At 46.6% G+C, this 14,104-nt stretch overlaps 1 protein-coding gene across 2 annotated transcripts in view; it reads right to left on the bottom strand.

Annotated features, from left to right (window-relative positions):
- Positions 1-811: 811 nt before the first annotated feature.
- The window catches only part of METTL13 (methyltransferase 13, eEF1A N-terminus and K55), a 30,833-nt gene continuing 17,540 nt past the window's right edge, over positions 812-14,104 (bottom strand). For both annotated transcript variants that reach the window (XM_070267665.1, XM_001496565.7), the window contains exons 2-8: positions 12,664-13,423; positions 11,153-11,352; positions 9,509-9,704; positions 7,117-7,284; positions 5,629-5,844; positions 2,467-2,598; positions 812-1,182 (exon numbers count right to left, since the gene is read on the bottom strand). In XM_070267665.1, the coding sequence (XP_070123766.1) occupies positions 908-1,182; positions 2,467-2,598; positions 5,629-5,844; positions 7,117-7,284; positions 9,509-9,704; positions 11,153-11,352; positions 12,664-13,318 (1,842 nt within the window). In that variant the 5' untranslated portion in view covers positions 13,319-13,423 and the 3' untranslated portion in view covers positions 812-907. The remainder of the gene's footprint in view (positions 1,183-2,466; positions 2,599-5,628; positions 5,845-7,116; positions 7,285-9,508; positions 9,705-11,152; positions 11,353-12,663; positions 13,424-14,104) is intronic.

Genomic DNA, 14,104 nt, shown 5'->3' with positions numbered 1-14,104 from the left:
GATCAGACCGATGTCGCTGGCTCTAGTGAGATTTGGGGTTAGATGTAGTTTTGGTTTAATTATTCTTTATCTCAGATTAAATGAGATGGTGCATGTAAATCACCTAGAAAAGTTCCTGAAACATGTTAATTTTTATTACTAATCCATGTTTTGGCCATTCTTAAACATCTTTACTTCAACACAGCTCTTTACACTGGGTCTGGCATGCAGCTGTCACTCAATAAATGTGAGTAAACCAACACTGGAGACTTTAGTCTCTGACATACACAGTCACGGGGCCAGTTACATCCACTCCCCCGACTGAGAACAGAACAAATGGCTTAGACTACAAGGTTTGAGTGGCTGAGGAAAGCTGTTAAATAGGGAGTGGGTCAGCAGATCCTTAAAACGTGGGACCACATCAGCGGCAGTTCCATCTGCAGGGAGTCAGAGGAGATGTTCTCTCAAATCTGTCTCATGCCTATGGAGATCCTCCTCTGTTTTAGTCTTTTGGCATGGAATGCTCTGCTATCTCTCTTGAGATCATTCCTACAGAACCAATAAAAGGATAAAGCAAAAGCAAAACAGCAATGAGATCCAACTGTCTCCGGTCCTAAGGAGCTTGGTGCATACTTGCTAAGGCATCAACGTCTTTGGGGGCTCCAGCAGGGATCCTACTTAAGGGGAGGGGAAAGGAAGCAAGGTGATCAACCCAAGTGGGACAGAAGAGAAGAGGAGGGGAAGGACTTTTTTATTTTCCCAGATCCTCAGGCAACCTCACCAAGCTGGAGGCCATAGGCAGCTGAGTATGAAAGCAAGAAAAACAGGAGGCTCAAAAAGTAACGAGCACTATATTTCTTCAATCTCTGGCAGCCAGGACCCCAGGTCAGTCCGGCAGGAAGCTCAGAGGACTGCCTGGCCTCAGGGATCACACAATCTTCACAGTCTTGAGCATATCTGACAGGACATACGTGTCATCCCAGCCCCTCCCAGGCCTCCTCAGTGTCTGCTCCAAGGCCTCGGCCACTTCCAAGAGCTCCGGCGTGGCAAGTGTCTGCTCAGGGTGCAGCTGACAGAACAGGATCTCATTTACTTCACCCTCAATTCGCCGGACATACAGGAGGGGGAACACAGCCTTGAGCCCAGCCAGCACTGAGTCCTTTAGCCCCAGGTCTCGGCACACGAGGTTGAGGATGAAGACACCTGTAGGGTACAAAGGAGAGACTCAGCATGACTACAGATCAGGGGACACGTTGGAGACAAGGTTCAGGTCTGAGGAATGTACCAATCCCTGCCCCAGGGAGGCTGGTGGTAAGAAGCACTCCTACAGCGGCATTGAGTTAGAGAGAACACACAGCACACCAAGGCAGAAGAATGCGTGGGGAATATGTGAACCGTGAGAAAACTTCAAGCTAATTTCTTGCTCTTCTGTGTTGCTAACAAATTATTTTACCATTCTCCATGTCTCAGTTTCCCAAAGAACTGCTTTGAGAAAGAAGTAATTAGTACCCCCAAGAAAGAATGTACCAACTCCACACGGATGTTACATTCCTGACACATACATTATGGAGTTTTTATTAGCCACTGAGAGGGTCGGTGACAATTAAAGTGCTGACTCTGTTCACCATAGTAAATGCCTCTGTGAGGCTGGGAACACATGGATGAAGAGCTCCAGCTTTCAAGTCACAAGGACCTGAGTTGGAGCCCCAGCTGTTACTTTGTGTCACGTCGGCAAGTCTCTTTACCTTGGTTTTCTTATCTGAAAACGGGCTGCTATGAAGATGAAACAAGATGCTGCCTAGTCCAGGGCACACGGGAAGAATTCGAGTGATAGCTAGTGGCACCATGCTGGTGAGAATGTTAATCACCACAACCTCTTGGTAAAACTGTGTGGCTGCATCTACGAAAGCTGAACACACACAGAAGCTATGATCCAGCAATTACAACCTTACTTCTATGCCCAAGAGACTTGCAAACATATTTCCACAAAACCCATCTACTAGAATGTTAATGGCAGCACTACTTATAAAAGTCCCAAACAGGAAACAATTCAAATATCATCAGCAGAATGAAGAAACGAATCGTGGCACAGTCATACAATGATACTTCACAGCAATAAAAAGGAACAATGTCAACACAACACTGTGGATGAATCTCACAAGCATCATATTGAGTGAAAGAAAAAATCTAAGGGGTACATTCCCTATGATTCCATTTATATATACAACAAAAGTGGATAAAACTAAGCAGTGCTGATCCAAGTTAGGACAGCAGTTAACCCTTAGAGGAGGATGAGTTACTGAAAGGAGGTGAGAGCTGGAACTCCAGGGTGCTGGACATGTTCTGTGCTTGGCGCCAGTAAATGGATGTGTTCGATTTGGGGAAACTGATGGAGCTACCACTTATAACATGTTCATTTTTGATTAAAAGATAATTTTTCTTAAAGGACCCATCCCTTCTCCCTTCCCAACCTTTTGTCCTTCATACCTTCAGGAGTCAAGATGCTTTTGACCTTCTGCAGGAAAGGCTGGTCCACAAACGCTGGGGGTGGACAACTCATTCCCAGTGTTGGGTCCTTACTGTCTACATCAAACATTATGACATCGTAGTGAGGCCGTACTGGGAAGAGAAACAAACGAGTCTTTAGCCTTTGCTAGATAAAACAATGCCATTTACATTACTACACCACATCGCCTCTGTGACCTGTGGTGGGTACTGGTGGCTAAGTAAGAGGGATGACATGGAAGATGTGGTTTGCCTGTAAGGGCACTGACACCACCATCCAGGGGAGTTGCTGTTGTCAGGATTCTGCTGTGAGTACCCCACGTTAAAGATGAGGCCTTCATCTCATCTTCTTCCTGCACATTTAAAAGCACCTTCCTAACGCACACACATTATTATGCATGTCCACATGCATGATTATTACTTGGTTAAGAGCCCATCTATATCAGTGATTTTCCACTCTGGCAGAACATTTAAGTCACTTTGGGAAGGGTTCTAAAGACAGCCACATGCCGCATAACAACGTTTTGGTCAATGACAGACCACAGAGATGACCATGGTCCTGTAAGATTAGTACCATACACCTAGGTGTGTAGTAGGCTACACCATCTAAGTTTGTGTGAGTACACCCTATGATGTTCACACAACAAGGAAATCACCTAACAGCTCATTTCTCAGGACATTACCCCGTCGTTAAGTGACGCATGACTGTACTTAAAGAGCCTGGGCTTGCCTCCTGACCAAATGAGTTAAAAACCCTGGGGTGGCAAGGAACAGATGGGAGGGGAGATGAGAAGCCTCCAATATTCTTCTTAAGCTGCCCAGGGAATTCTAAATACAGTCAGAGTTGAGAACCACTGATGTAGACAAAGCAGCTGCTAAGCTTTCAAAGGGCTGACCCAGCAAATGGTAACTTTAACTTAACCCTGGAAACAGCATATGTTTGCCTTGTAGGAGAAAATGTTCTCAAATTAAAGTTAACACATCTTTTCTAGTTACTTGAACAATAGCTGGCTCAAAAAAGAAATTATTTTGCTAAACGGATGACAAAGAATCGATGATGAACCAGATCTATTCCCTACTATAATGTTAAATAGTTTTTACAAGAGGGTAGGCCTGCAATGCTACTGACTTGTTTTTAGCAAACTGTGAGATGGTGATAATGATTATTCCATAATTTTTTTTACCTATGACTACTATTTACCTAGGACTACAGCATGCCTATCACTCTTCATAACATAGATCTGATTTGGCTTCTTAGAGAACAGAACATGTTGGCTCATCAAAGTCCAAGGATAACCATGGCTCACATTTGCAGCATGAGCCCTCCAACAATCTGAAAGGTTGTTAGAGATGATGCCAGGGCTGTTCAAAACTGACCTCTAGGGCTGGCCCCATGGCCAAGTGGTTAAGTTCACGTGCTCTGCTTCGGTGGCCCAAGGTTTCGCCAGTTTGGATCCTGGGCATGGATATGGCACCGCTCATCAGGCCATGTTGAGGCGGCATCCCTCATGCCACAATTAGAAGGACCCACAACTAAAATATGCAACTATGTACTGGGGGGATTTGTGGAGAAAAAGCGGAAAAAAAAAAAAAAGATTGGCAACAGTTGTTAGATCAGGTGCCAATCTTTAAAAGAAGAAAACAAAAACCTGACCTCTAGGTAATAACAACAGCAGTACATCATGTATTGAGTACCTACTATGTGCCTGGTGGGGTTTTAAATGCTTCACACGTATTAGTTACCGTTGGCCTGGGCCCCCAAACTGGCCCCAGCCTCAGAGAGTGAAGCTGTGAAACTCTGACAGAGTTAAATTCAGTTTGCAATTAAAATTAAGGCAGCATCCGTCCATCGCACCACCAAAATATTCGTCCCAGGAATCCTGGTTTGCCACATCCTTACTGGAAAATATTCTAATCCAGTGAGAACCAGAGCATCAGCAAGGGAACGAGAAGACCAGGAAGTGTGAGTGGCCTGAGCTCCCCAGGTTCACTTAGGACTGAACCAACCTAACTGCCTTCTCCCTGAGGGACTCACGCTCTGGAAAGCACCTGTCACCAGGAGCCTATATATAAAGTTGCAAAAGAATCAGGGTAGCTATTGCAGAACATAATATGCCTTCTGTCCTAAGTCTGGGATATAAAATATTAGGGCAAAATGGAGCCTTAATTCCAGTAGCAGCAGGGCTATCAGAATTCCCACTGAGCAGCATCTGTATTGGGGTTTCTCAACCTCAGCACTACTGACATTTGGGGCCAGACAATTCTTTATCATCAGTGGCTGTCCTGTGTATTGCAGGCTGTTCAGCAGCTCCCTTGGTCTCTATCCACTGAAGGTCAGAAGCACCCCTACCTAATGGTTATGACAACCAAAAAAACGTCTGCAGACATTGCCAAAAGTCCCTGAGGTTTAGAACCACTGATCTACATGTACACTGCTTTGCTTTATTTCTGGCTTCATGTCCAGCTGAAAGATTTATTAAAAAAAAAACACTTCCTAACACACACCCCAACTTTTCTCCCCCTTTTCTTCACCTAGCTACAGAGTTTAGGTTTCTTCAGTTGGTGAGGATGTGGCAAGTTACAGGGTTAGAAGAGAATCAAAAGAGAAGCCCACTGGTCTGTTAGCACCTTAAGGGCAGGAAAGGGCCTATTTTACTTGCTATTGTACCCCAACCCCTAACACAGTGCTGAGCATATGGTTGGCACTCCATATTTATTGCATAAATATGTCAATAAATGGATTTTTTTTTTTTTTTTTGAGGAAGATTAGCCCTGAGCTAAGATCTGCTGCCAATCCCCCTCATTTTGCTGAGGAAGACTGGCCCTGAACTCACATCCACGCCCATCTTCCTCCACTTTATATGTGGGACGCCTACCACAGCATGGCTTGCCAAGCAGTGCCATGTCTGCACCTGGGATCCGAACGGGCAAACCACAGCCCACTGAAGTGGAACATGCGAACTTAACTGCTATGCCACCGGGCAGGTCCAATATATCAATAAATGAATGAACAAATGAACAGGTGAAAGACTGGGATGATGCTGATGCCGCCCTCTTAGAGAGGAAGTCTACAGGCCTTTGCAGGCCTGACAACCTTGGATCAATCTTCCTTCAATGCCCTTCCAAATTCCCCAATAGCAGTACCTTCTCCTCCCGCCAGGCTGGTAATATAGTCCAGGCCATCAGCAATGTGGACCTTCATCCGGTCGCTCTGGGAGAAGCCAAACCATCGGGTAGCCACTTCCAACATGGACGGGTCGATCTCCACAGCATCGATGCAGGACTTTGGGAAATGATCGTGGACAAAGAGAGGGAGGCTGCCCCCACCCAGGCCCACCACTAACAATGCCAGTGGGGTCTCTGGAATAAAGGAAGACAGCACCATTTTACCATCTGCTCGCTGGAAAGTTGTATACCAGTCTTGGGGAGGGCAAAAGAGGGAGTCGGATTGTTGGCTCTGCCCAGGAGATTTAAAGACCTGGCCTCCCTGTCTCATCCCAGAAACTTAGGAGTCAATTTGCCATCTGCAAATGCAACTCTGGCATCACAATCCAGAAGGTTTAGATCCAGAAGACAAACCAGTGTGTTATAATTATGGCCCCTTAAAGGCCCCAAAGCACAGAGCTGACATCATATCAAGAGTCCCAGCATAAGCATTAGACCCTCTAGGAAATGGAATGGGAGGGTAAATGGCCAACATCTTGTTCACAATCACAAGGCAATGTAAATGCGATGCCTTCTGCCCAGCTCTCAACTCAAAGGCCACAAGTGTCCTTTCAGACACATCAAGCAAGTGAGGGCAATCCGTCTGGGTAAGAAATCACAGGAAAACAAAGGCCCAAATCCTAGACCTAAGCACAGAGAAACCACAGCAACCACAGGGAGATGGAAGGAAGACAACAAACAAGAAAGAACCATCAATAGGAGACCAAATGTGAGGATCAGATGTAAGAACTGAGACTCTAGGGACATATGTCAACTCCGAGAGAGGCCAAAAGTACCGGGTGTTTCAGTAAGACATACTCAGGGGCTCTGGGCAAAAGCAGTTACAAGCGTAGACAGAAACAGGAACGTTTTTGCTATTCTGGTCTGATCCAAGCCTGTTATTAATGATAAGGCTATGACTGCACTACTTATAATATGGATTTTTTTTTTTAAGTAGAAATGCAAGATAGACTTGCAACTAGTGCTCAAAGAAAACACTGCTGAAAATTCAGAAATTCTCCTAAAGTGCAAAGGCATTTCCCTAGAGACGTGATTTTTAAATGTTCCATCTGGTTACATGGGTATATACACCTGCAAAAATCCATCAAGCTGAACTTTGTACTTTACGTATCTCATTGTACTTTACATATCTCATTGAATGTATTTTATTCCTTAATTTTTTAAATAAATGAATAGAAGAAAAAAGTTAGACATCAGCACATGTAGCCATTTCAAGATTACAATTCTAGTTTGAGGGAAAAGTTACCTGGATGTTCATTAACTAAGAAAATGGTTGGGAACAAGAACAATATGAATATATGTGCATTTACTGGTCTGTAATCATTGTTCCTAGGCTACAGTAGCTGACGTTGCTCACTTCTGTCACCTCACAGGCTCCCCACTGTGGCAGGCAGTGGTCTCCCTCACCTAGAAGCAGCTCCGGGTTTCTCAGCAGGGCAAGGCCCGCGATCATGGCTTTGTGGTGTTCACAGCACAGGTAACTCCTATCAATGCCCTGCCCCGGGGCTGCAGGGCGGTCCTCGGGAGCATGAGCAAGCCGCTGCTTCTTCTTGTCCTTTTTCCGTTTCTTCTGGGCTGAATGACAGACAGAAACAAACGAAGTCCTACGCTTAGTACACTCATCCTTGGAAAGCAAGGCACACCCCAGCAGCGGCTGCAGCTGGCTGGATCCAACCCAAGAACCCAAATGTTAAATAGGCAGGAATTTTGTGAAACGGTTAACATTTTGGTAGCTTGAAATCTGGCCATGGTGGCCATTTTTATGCCACAGAAATTGGCAAGCAGTGCCCTTTTTTTCCCCAAAGAGACAGTTCTTAAACATTTAACACACACCACTGGATACCAGAGAGTGAGAAAAGGAAAGTGGCAGAGACATCCCCAAACCTGAGAAAACTCAGCTGAGGAGTCCCAGTACGAGTCTCCTCTGAGACATGTAAGGCCAACAGGAGAAAAGTTTATCATAAATTCTTTTAGAGAAGAAGGACTTAAAGTTACTAATTACCCCCTCTATGCCAATTACTGTACTAGGACTTTTTTTCACTCTTTCAGCTCTTATAACAACCCTACTATTCCAATTTTTGGCAGTGGAAAAACTGAGGATCTAAAGAGTTAACAATTAGGCCCAGAATCAGCAGGCGGTGGTGCAGCCGGGATCTGAACCCGCACTGCCCGTCTCCGACACCTATCATCTCTCCACCATAGTGCGGACAGGAATCCGCACCAGCCTGCTGGACAAGGAAAGCACGAGCGTCCACGGAAGGGGAGAAATCCTATAAAAGGCCCCTCCGCTTTCCCTGTCCCTACTCCCTCAGTTCTCTAGGATTTAGGAGACAGATGGTTCTGGGCTTTCAGAGGGACCAGCTGCATGCCACAGCAGCATCAGGCACTGGCATGGGGTGATAGGTGCACTTCAGAGATGTTTAATCACTTTCTAATAGATTCTCCTTGCTCACCTCCACAAGAGAGACCATTCTCATGAGAATAAAGTGATACCAAGAAGGCTAGGAACTTGACAACAGTGGAAAAAGTCTGAAACCCACACTGGAGGGCAAATGTTCTTTGAAGCAATTTTACTGAGCTTTCAGTGAGATGAAACTGAACCAACCCGTAGCCAGAGTGACCAAGTGCTAAGACAGGAACCCCACAAACATGGGTGCACGTGACGAGGGGGAACCTCAAGAAAAAACCATCCTGTTGAGGGTAACCCAATCCTGAGCTCTGGGCAAACCCACCACCTCAGGAGTTTCTGAATTTTCTCTTTTCACCCGTCCTCCCAGGCGGCCTTGCTAACAGAACATCACGGTCAGGCAAAGGGAACAACTGGGAATTAGCAGACTCAATTTCAGATTCCATGCCCAAATCTCTGTGCCTCAAAAGGGAAGTTATACTGGGGGAGGAGGGGGGGAGCGTTCACTCTGTACTCTATACATCTGATTTTTGAATTGACTACAATGAGCAAGGATTGCTTTTATAGTAATACGAACAGACATGCCCAGTGAAAATGACTGGGGAAACAAACTACTGCTTTCCCTTTCAGTGGGAGTTTCTGAGCAGCATCTGGGAGACCACTTAAAAGGGATCCCAGAAGACATGGTGTAGATCTATGCTGTCCAGTGCTGTAGCCACTAGCCACCTGTGGCCATTTAAATTTAAATGCAAGTTAAGAAAACTTAAATATAAAATGAAAGATTCAGTTCCTTAGTCACACCAGCCACATTCCAAGTGCTCACAGCGACAGATGGCTAATGGCTACCATACTGGACAGCTAATTGGATATTAAACATTATTTTCATCACAGAAAGTTCTACTGAACAGCACTGGACCAGATGACCTCTAAAGCACCCACCACCTCTAAAACCCTCTGAAACAGGTGCTGGTGGGTGGCACTATGGAGGAGGGCTCACCTGCACCCTCCATGTTTCTGGCTCACCTTACAGAGGCCCACTGAATTAACACATAGATGGAAATGGAGCAACTTGTAAAACAGGTGGCCTCTAAACTGCAGGCATTCAAACGATTATCACATTTATTTGGTAAACCACCACCCCTGCTCCTTATCATTTCAGAGCCAGGCTCCGCTCAAGAACAGAACATACACCTCCATTCTGCTTATCGCCATTCATACCCTAAGAGCCCAGAGGGTAAGAGGACAACCCCCAGAGCCATGTGCCTCTGGTCACGGGTATCCAGGTCTGTCCTACATCTCAGCCAAGCTCCCAAGTCCTTCTGACCACTCCAAATTGAGAGTCTATGCCATGTGCACCTGGGTCCCACCACCGTGCCGCCTACGACGCCCCACCTCTGTGAGACACATCCTTCAGCAGCCTGGCTTCTGACTGCACCACGTTCCTGTTGCTGAGGAAGATGAGCCGCCGAAAGTAGCGCTTGTCATCCCCCTGCACATCCTCGACGACGTAGTCGCCACTCAAGGGGCTGCAGTCTTGGTGCTGAACAGTCCGGACCCCGATGTCCCCACCCACAGACAGAAAGGGCACCTGAAGGTACAACAGAGATGTGATCAAAATACCAACTCAATTAAGAAATATGAGAAATCATGATCCCTTCTCTTTGTGTATATATGAGGAATCCCAATACCAAGGTTCTGGGCAGCAGCGACTCCAAAGATCTGCCATTCTGTGAAAAGACTTCTCTGGGGCCTTTGGATCGGTCTCAAAAGGTTTAATTCACGTTTTTGAAAACCAGATGAACACATAAAGATCCCCCAAAACATTAGGGAAATGCAGTTGGTTCTCCCCAAGAAAAATATGAGATTCTCAATAGTAATCCTTAATAGGACTTTCAATAGTCCAGAACAATGAAGGCAGGAGGGAACTCTCTATAATTATGAGAGAAGGAACCTGGAAAGGGATAAAGACAACAAAATCCAGGGGAAAGCAACCACTCCAAATTGGGAGAAATTTGTCTCTTCCCCCGATTATTTTCATCTTTTTTCCCATTTTTCTAAACAGGAGAAAAAATTAGGAGAAAAATACATTTTCCCCCTAAACTTTTCCATTTCCCTTCCCAATTTACATCTCTTTCCTTTTAAAGACCTACAAGAGTAATGAACAAACACCAGGATGCTGACTTTGTGTACATCACACAGAGATGTAGGCACTGGTGAGAGAAGGTCACAAATGAACCTCCCACAGGATCTGGGTCGGTCTGATGGACACCAACCCCAAAGTCTGCCAAGAAGAATCCAACACACACTCATCTGTAAACACAAGTCAGCCCCGTGGTCAGAACCACAGGCTGGGAACCCAGGAGCCTGGGTTCCTCTTTTCAGATCTGTTACTATAGCACCAAACCTCCAGGTACTTTGGCTTTCCCATCTATCAAGAATGACAAACTCCTTACCATAAAGTCCTTGCAATAAAGTCACCAGTCAATTACCCCTCTCGTGACCAGGATGGTGCAAGACAGAAGACAGACAGTGTCAACTGATAATACCATATCACCATTTTGGCAAAAACCTTCAGTTTCCTTCCCAATAAAACACAAGACCAGCAATGCCAATATCCCGAAAATTATGCTGAGCTCTTGTGGCCCTTTCCCATTCCACTCTCAGATAACGATGGTTCTAAGAAGCAATGTGGCCAAGGAAGTCCAGCGCAAAAGTGGGGAAGGAGAAACACAGTCTGAGCAATCCACAGTCTGAAGAGCTGGAGCCTGCGAGATGGAGAGCATCTCCTTCATCCTGTCTCTTAGGAGTCCTAGAGGCCCCACAGACAGAGAGGCCACTGCTGCTCTCAATAAGGACAACCACTCCCCTTCCCCTCACTGCCTATAATTTCTGCCCACGTAGCTCTTAACCCCTGACATGCCCTCCAGGACCAAACTAAAGTCATAGATCCCAGTCCTCGCTTCTTCCAAGACACCCTCTGCCCTCCTAAATGACTTCTCCAAAGACCTGTGCAAGCTGCTACCAAAGCTCTGTTACCTGCTGCCGGGCGGGCATCCCGGCTGGGGCCAGCTCCATGACTCTGGCCGACAGCTCGGCCTGGATGCTGTCCATGCCTTCATACTGCTGACCTCGGTGAAGGGCCACGGTGATCAGCCTCCTGAAACCTGCGCTGGCTGCCAGCTGCTTCCGGCCCTCCTCCATGCCAAAGAGCCACTCGGTCTCTCGACCCTGGGGGACTACAAAGAGGCATTTGGTGACCGGGAGTCCAGGAAAGAGTGTTCAAGCCCACAATCAATATGACCCACATGGCAGAGAGCCAGCCCCTGCCAGGCCCAACTGTGACTCGCTGAGGGGCTATCTATTCCCTAGTGCACAATGCCCACAGCAAAGCAGCCATCAGACACATGGCAGGACCCAGGCGGATACGAAGTGTGAACGCGTATGGAAGGGGAGGGAGGCAGGTACCCAGAACAAGAAAAACAGAAATATATTAATGCTTATTACACGCCAGGCATTATTCCAAGCAGTTTACAAATAGAAGCTGATTGAATAGTAGCCCAAGATGCAGGTGGTATTATTATTTCCATTTTATAAATGAGGAAATTGAGACAGAGAAGTTACATTATTTGCCCAGGTTCACACAGCTAGTGAATGGTGAAGCTGGGACTCACAAACAGGCAGTCCAGCTTCAGACTCCGTGTCCATACCCACTGCACTATTCATTCCCACAGGTGGACAGTTAGGATTATGGAATACTTGGAAAAATGGCTCAGTTGTCAGGAAACAATTGCCAGCATGACGATATCAACCCCTTGCACCTGTCTAGAATTTTCTACTTTTGAAAGCATTTCCTCATACCATCTCTTTTATCCTTAATAAGGTAAATCTGGTATCGTTTACCCCTTTCAACAATAACACTAACATTTATAAAGCACTTTTCATGTGCCAGGCACCATTCTAAGAGCTTTTACACTTCTCACAACTACACAAGACAGTTACGATATCACTTTATAGATGAATAAGCTGAGGCAGCAAAAGAAAAGTAACTTGTCCAATGTCACATGACCAGGAAGCGACTGAGCCAGGCCTGGGACCCAAATAGCCTGGTTCCAGAGCTCACTTTTTTAGCTTCTATTCTGTACTCTCTCTAAATTCAGCAGAGAAGACAGAGACTCCCCAAGTCACTGCAGCTCACAGGCCACCGAACTGGGACTCCACTGCTCCCATTACTCCATGTTACAGAGTAACTAACAACTCTACAGTGTGTGACTTGCCTCAATTTATCTGTATTACTTCTCTCTCCTTCCCTATCAACTCCAGTCTCACACTTCATCAAGCCTTTGCAACAGAAGATGAGAAGAAATAAGCCTCCAATCTAAGCAGGTAGCTGGAGAGCTGCTACCCCCCTTCCTCATGCCTTGGCTAGTCTAACCTCTTGAAGTACCACCCCCTAGAAGATAAAACCAGTCAAGGCATACCCCTCCACCAAAGCCCCAGCCCCAGCAGGCCAGCCCCTCCAGGGAAGAGAGGGAGCAATCCCAACTCACTGATGAAAATGGCAAAATGACTGTCCCGCGATGGTTTCACAGTGGGGCTGTCCACCACGTGGAGGGTGTAGCGTGGCTCCCCCGTGTCCCCATTGCACAAGTCCAGAGACACACTCCCCAGCCCGGCCTTGCGGTACAGCTGGCTGCACAGCCAGGCATACTGCTGCCGCTCCCGCACCGCCTCAGCCAGCTGCTCAGCACTCTCCAGCCGCACGGGCTTGCCCTGCTCCTGAGCACACAGCTCAAAGATCTGAAGGGCAGAGCCAGGGACTGGTCTGAACTTGGTCATGATGAAGGCAAACACAGGCAGGGAGAACCGAGGCTCTGCTTCCAACACCTGGTCCTGGCTGCTGGCCACCTGGTGCACCCTCACCATCCACCCCTCCCTAGAGAAGTGACCCACTGCTTTCTTCAGGACGTGAGCCTGAGCCAGGGAGATGCAGAGGTAGCGACCGCCCACCTGCAGGACACGGCCAACCTCAGCTAGCATCCTGTCCACCTGTTGCAGGGTCTTCTCCTCCTCATCTGTCAGGACAGCATCCAGGGTGCCCTTGTCCAACACCACCTGGAAGGAGGCATCGGGAAATTCCATCTGTGTCATGTCCATCTTCAAGAAGCTCATCTGGGGCCGTCTGCTGGCATTGCGTTCCTTCATTTGCTTGATGACGACCTCACTGATGTCGATATTCACTATATCCTCATAGCCCACATCATACAGCTGCTCACTGAGCTCTGAGTTACCGCACCCAATCACCAGCACCTGGGGAGAAAACCCAACAAGATGGAGGCGATCAAGGCAAAGGAATGAGCTGCAGATACTTCAAGGAATCAAGTCTCTCCTCGGCTGCCGCATGTTTCCTGAAGGTGGAGATGCTATTGTCAGGAGGGAGCACCATTACAGAGCCGATTCTAGGCTGCATCTTGAAAGACCACTGGTTAGAGGAACTCACTAGTGAAAAGCACATTCAGCTACAACAACGCAAGTTATGTGAAAATGGGCTTTCTGTATTGCAGAAACGAACTAATCATGGTTTTCTCTGAATCAAGAATTTATTACTCAAGAATTGACAGGAATTCAGAGAATCCAAATACAGTAGTTACAGTTGAAAGCTATTTGTTTTACTGTTGAAAACCTAGTTCTGGCATAATCCTATTCCACTTATCCCTTTGGCTTCACCTCACGAGTCTGCTATTTTCTGAAGCCAAACTTAAAACACAGGTTGTTGCCTCCCTCTCTGTGAGCAATCTCCCACTGATCCTTCCAAATTCTGCCCCATGTCACCATCTCTGGAAAAGCATGGTACCATGAGAAATGCATAAGTTTTAGAGCTAGATGGGCCTGAGTTTAAATTCCCATGTGTCCACAACTAAAAATATACAACTACGTACCGGGGGCTTTGGGGAGAAAAAGGACAAATAAACAAACAAATAAATAAAAATT

Source organism: Equus caballus, chromosome 5 (genome assembly GCF_041296265.1).
Source record: "Equus caballus isolate H_3958 breed thoroughbred chromosome 5, TB-T2T, whole genome shotgun sequence".
NCBI lineage: Eukaryota > Metazoa > Chordata > Mammalia > Perissodactyla > Equidae > Equus > Equus caballus.
Note: the sequence above shows the minus strand (reverse complement) of the source record. Positions and strands in the feature narration are given on the sequence as shown.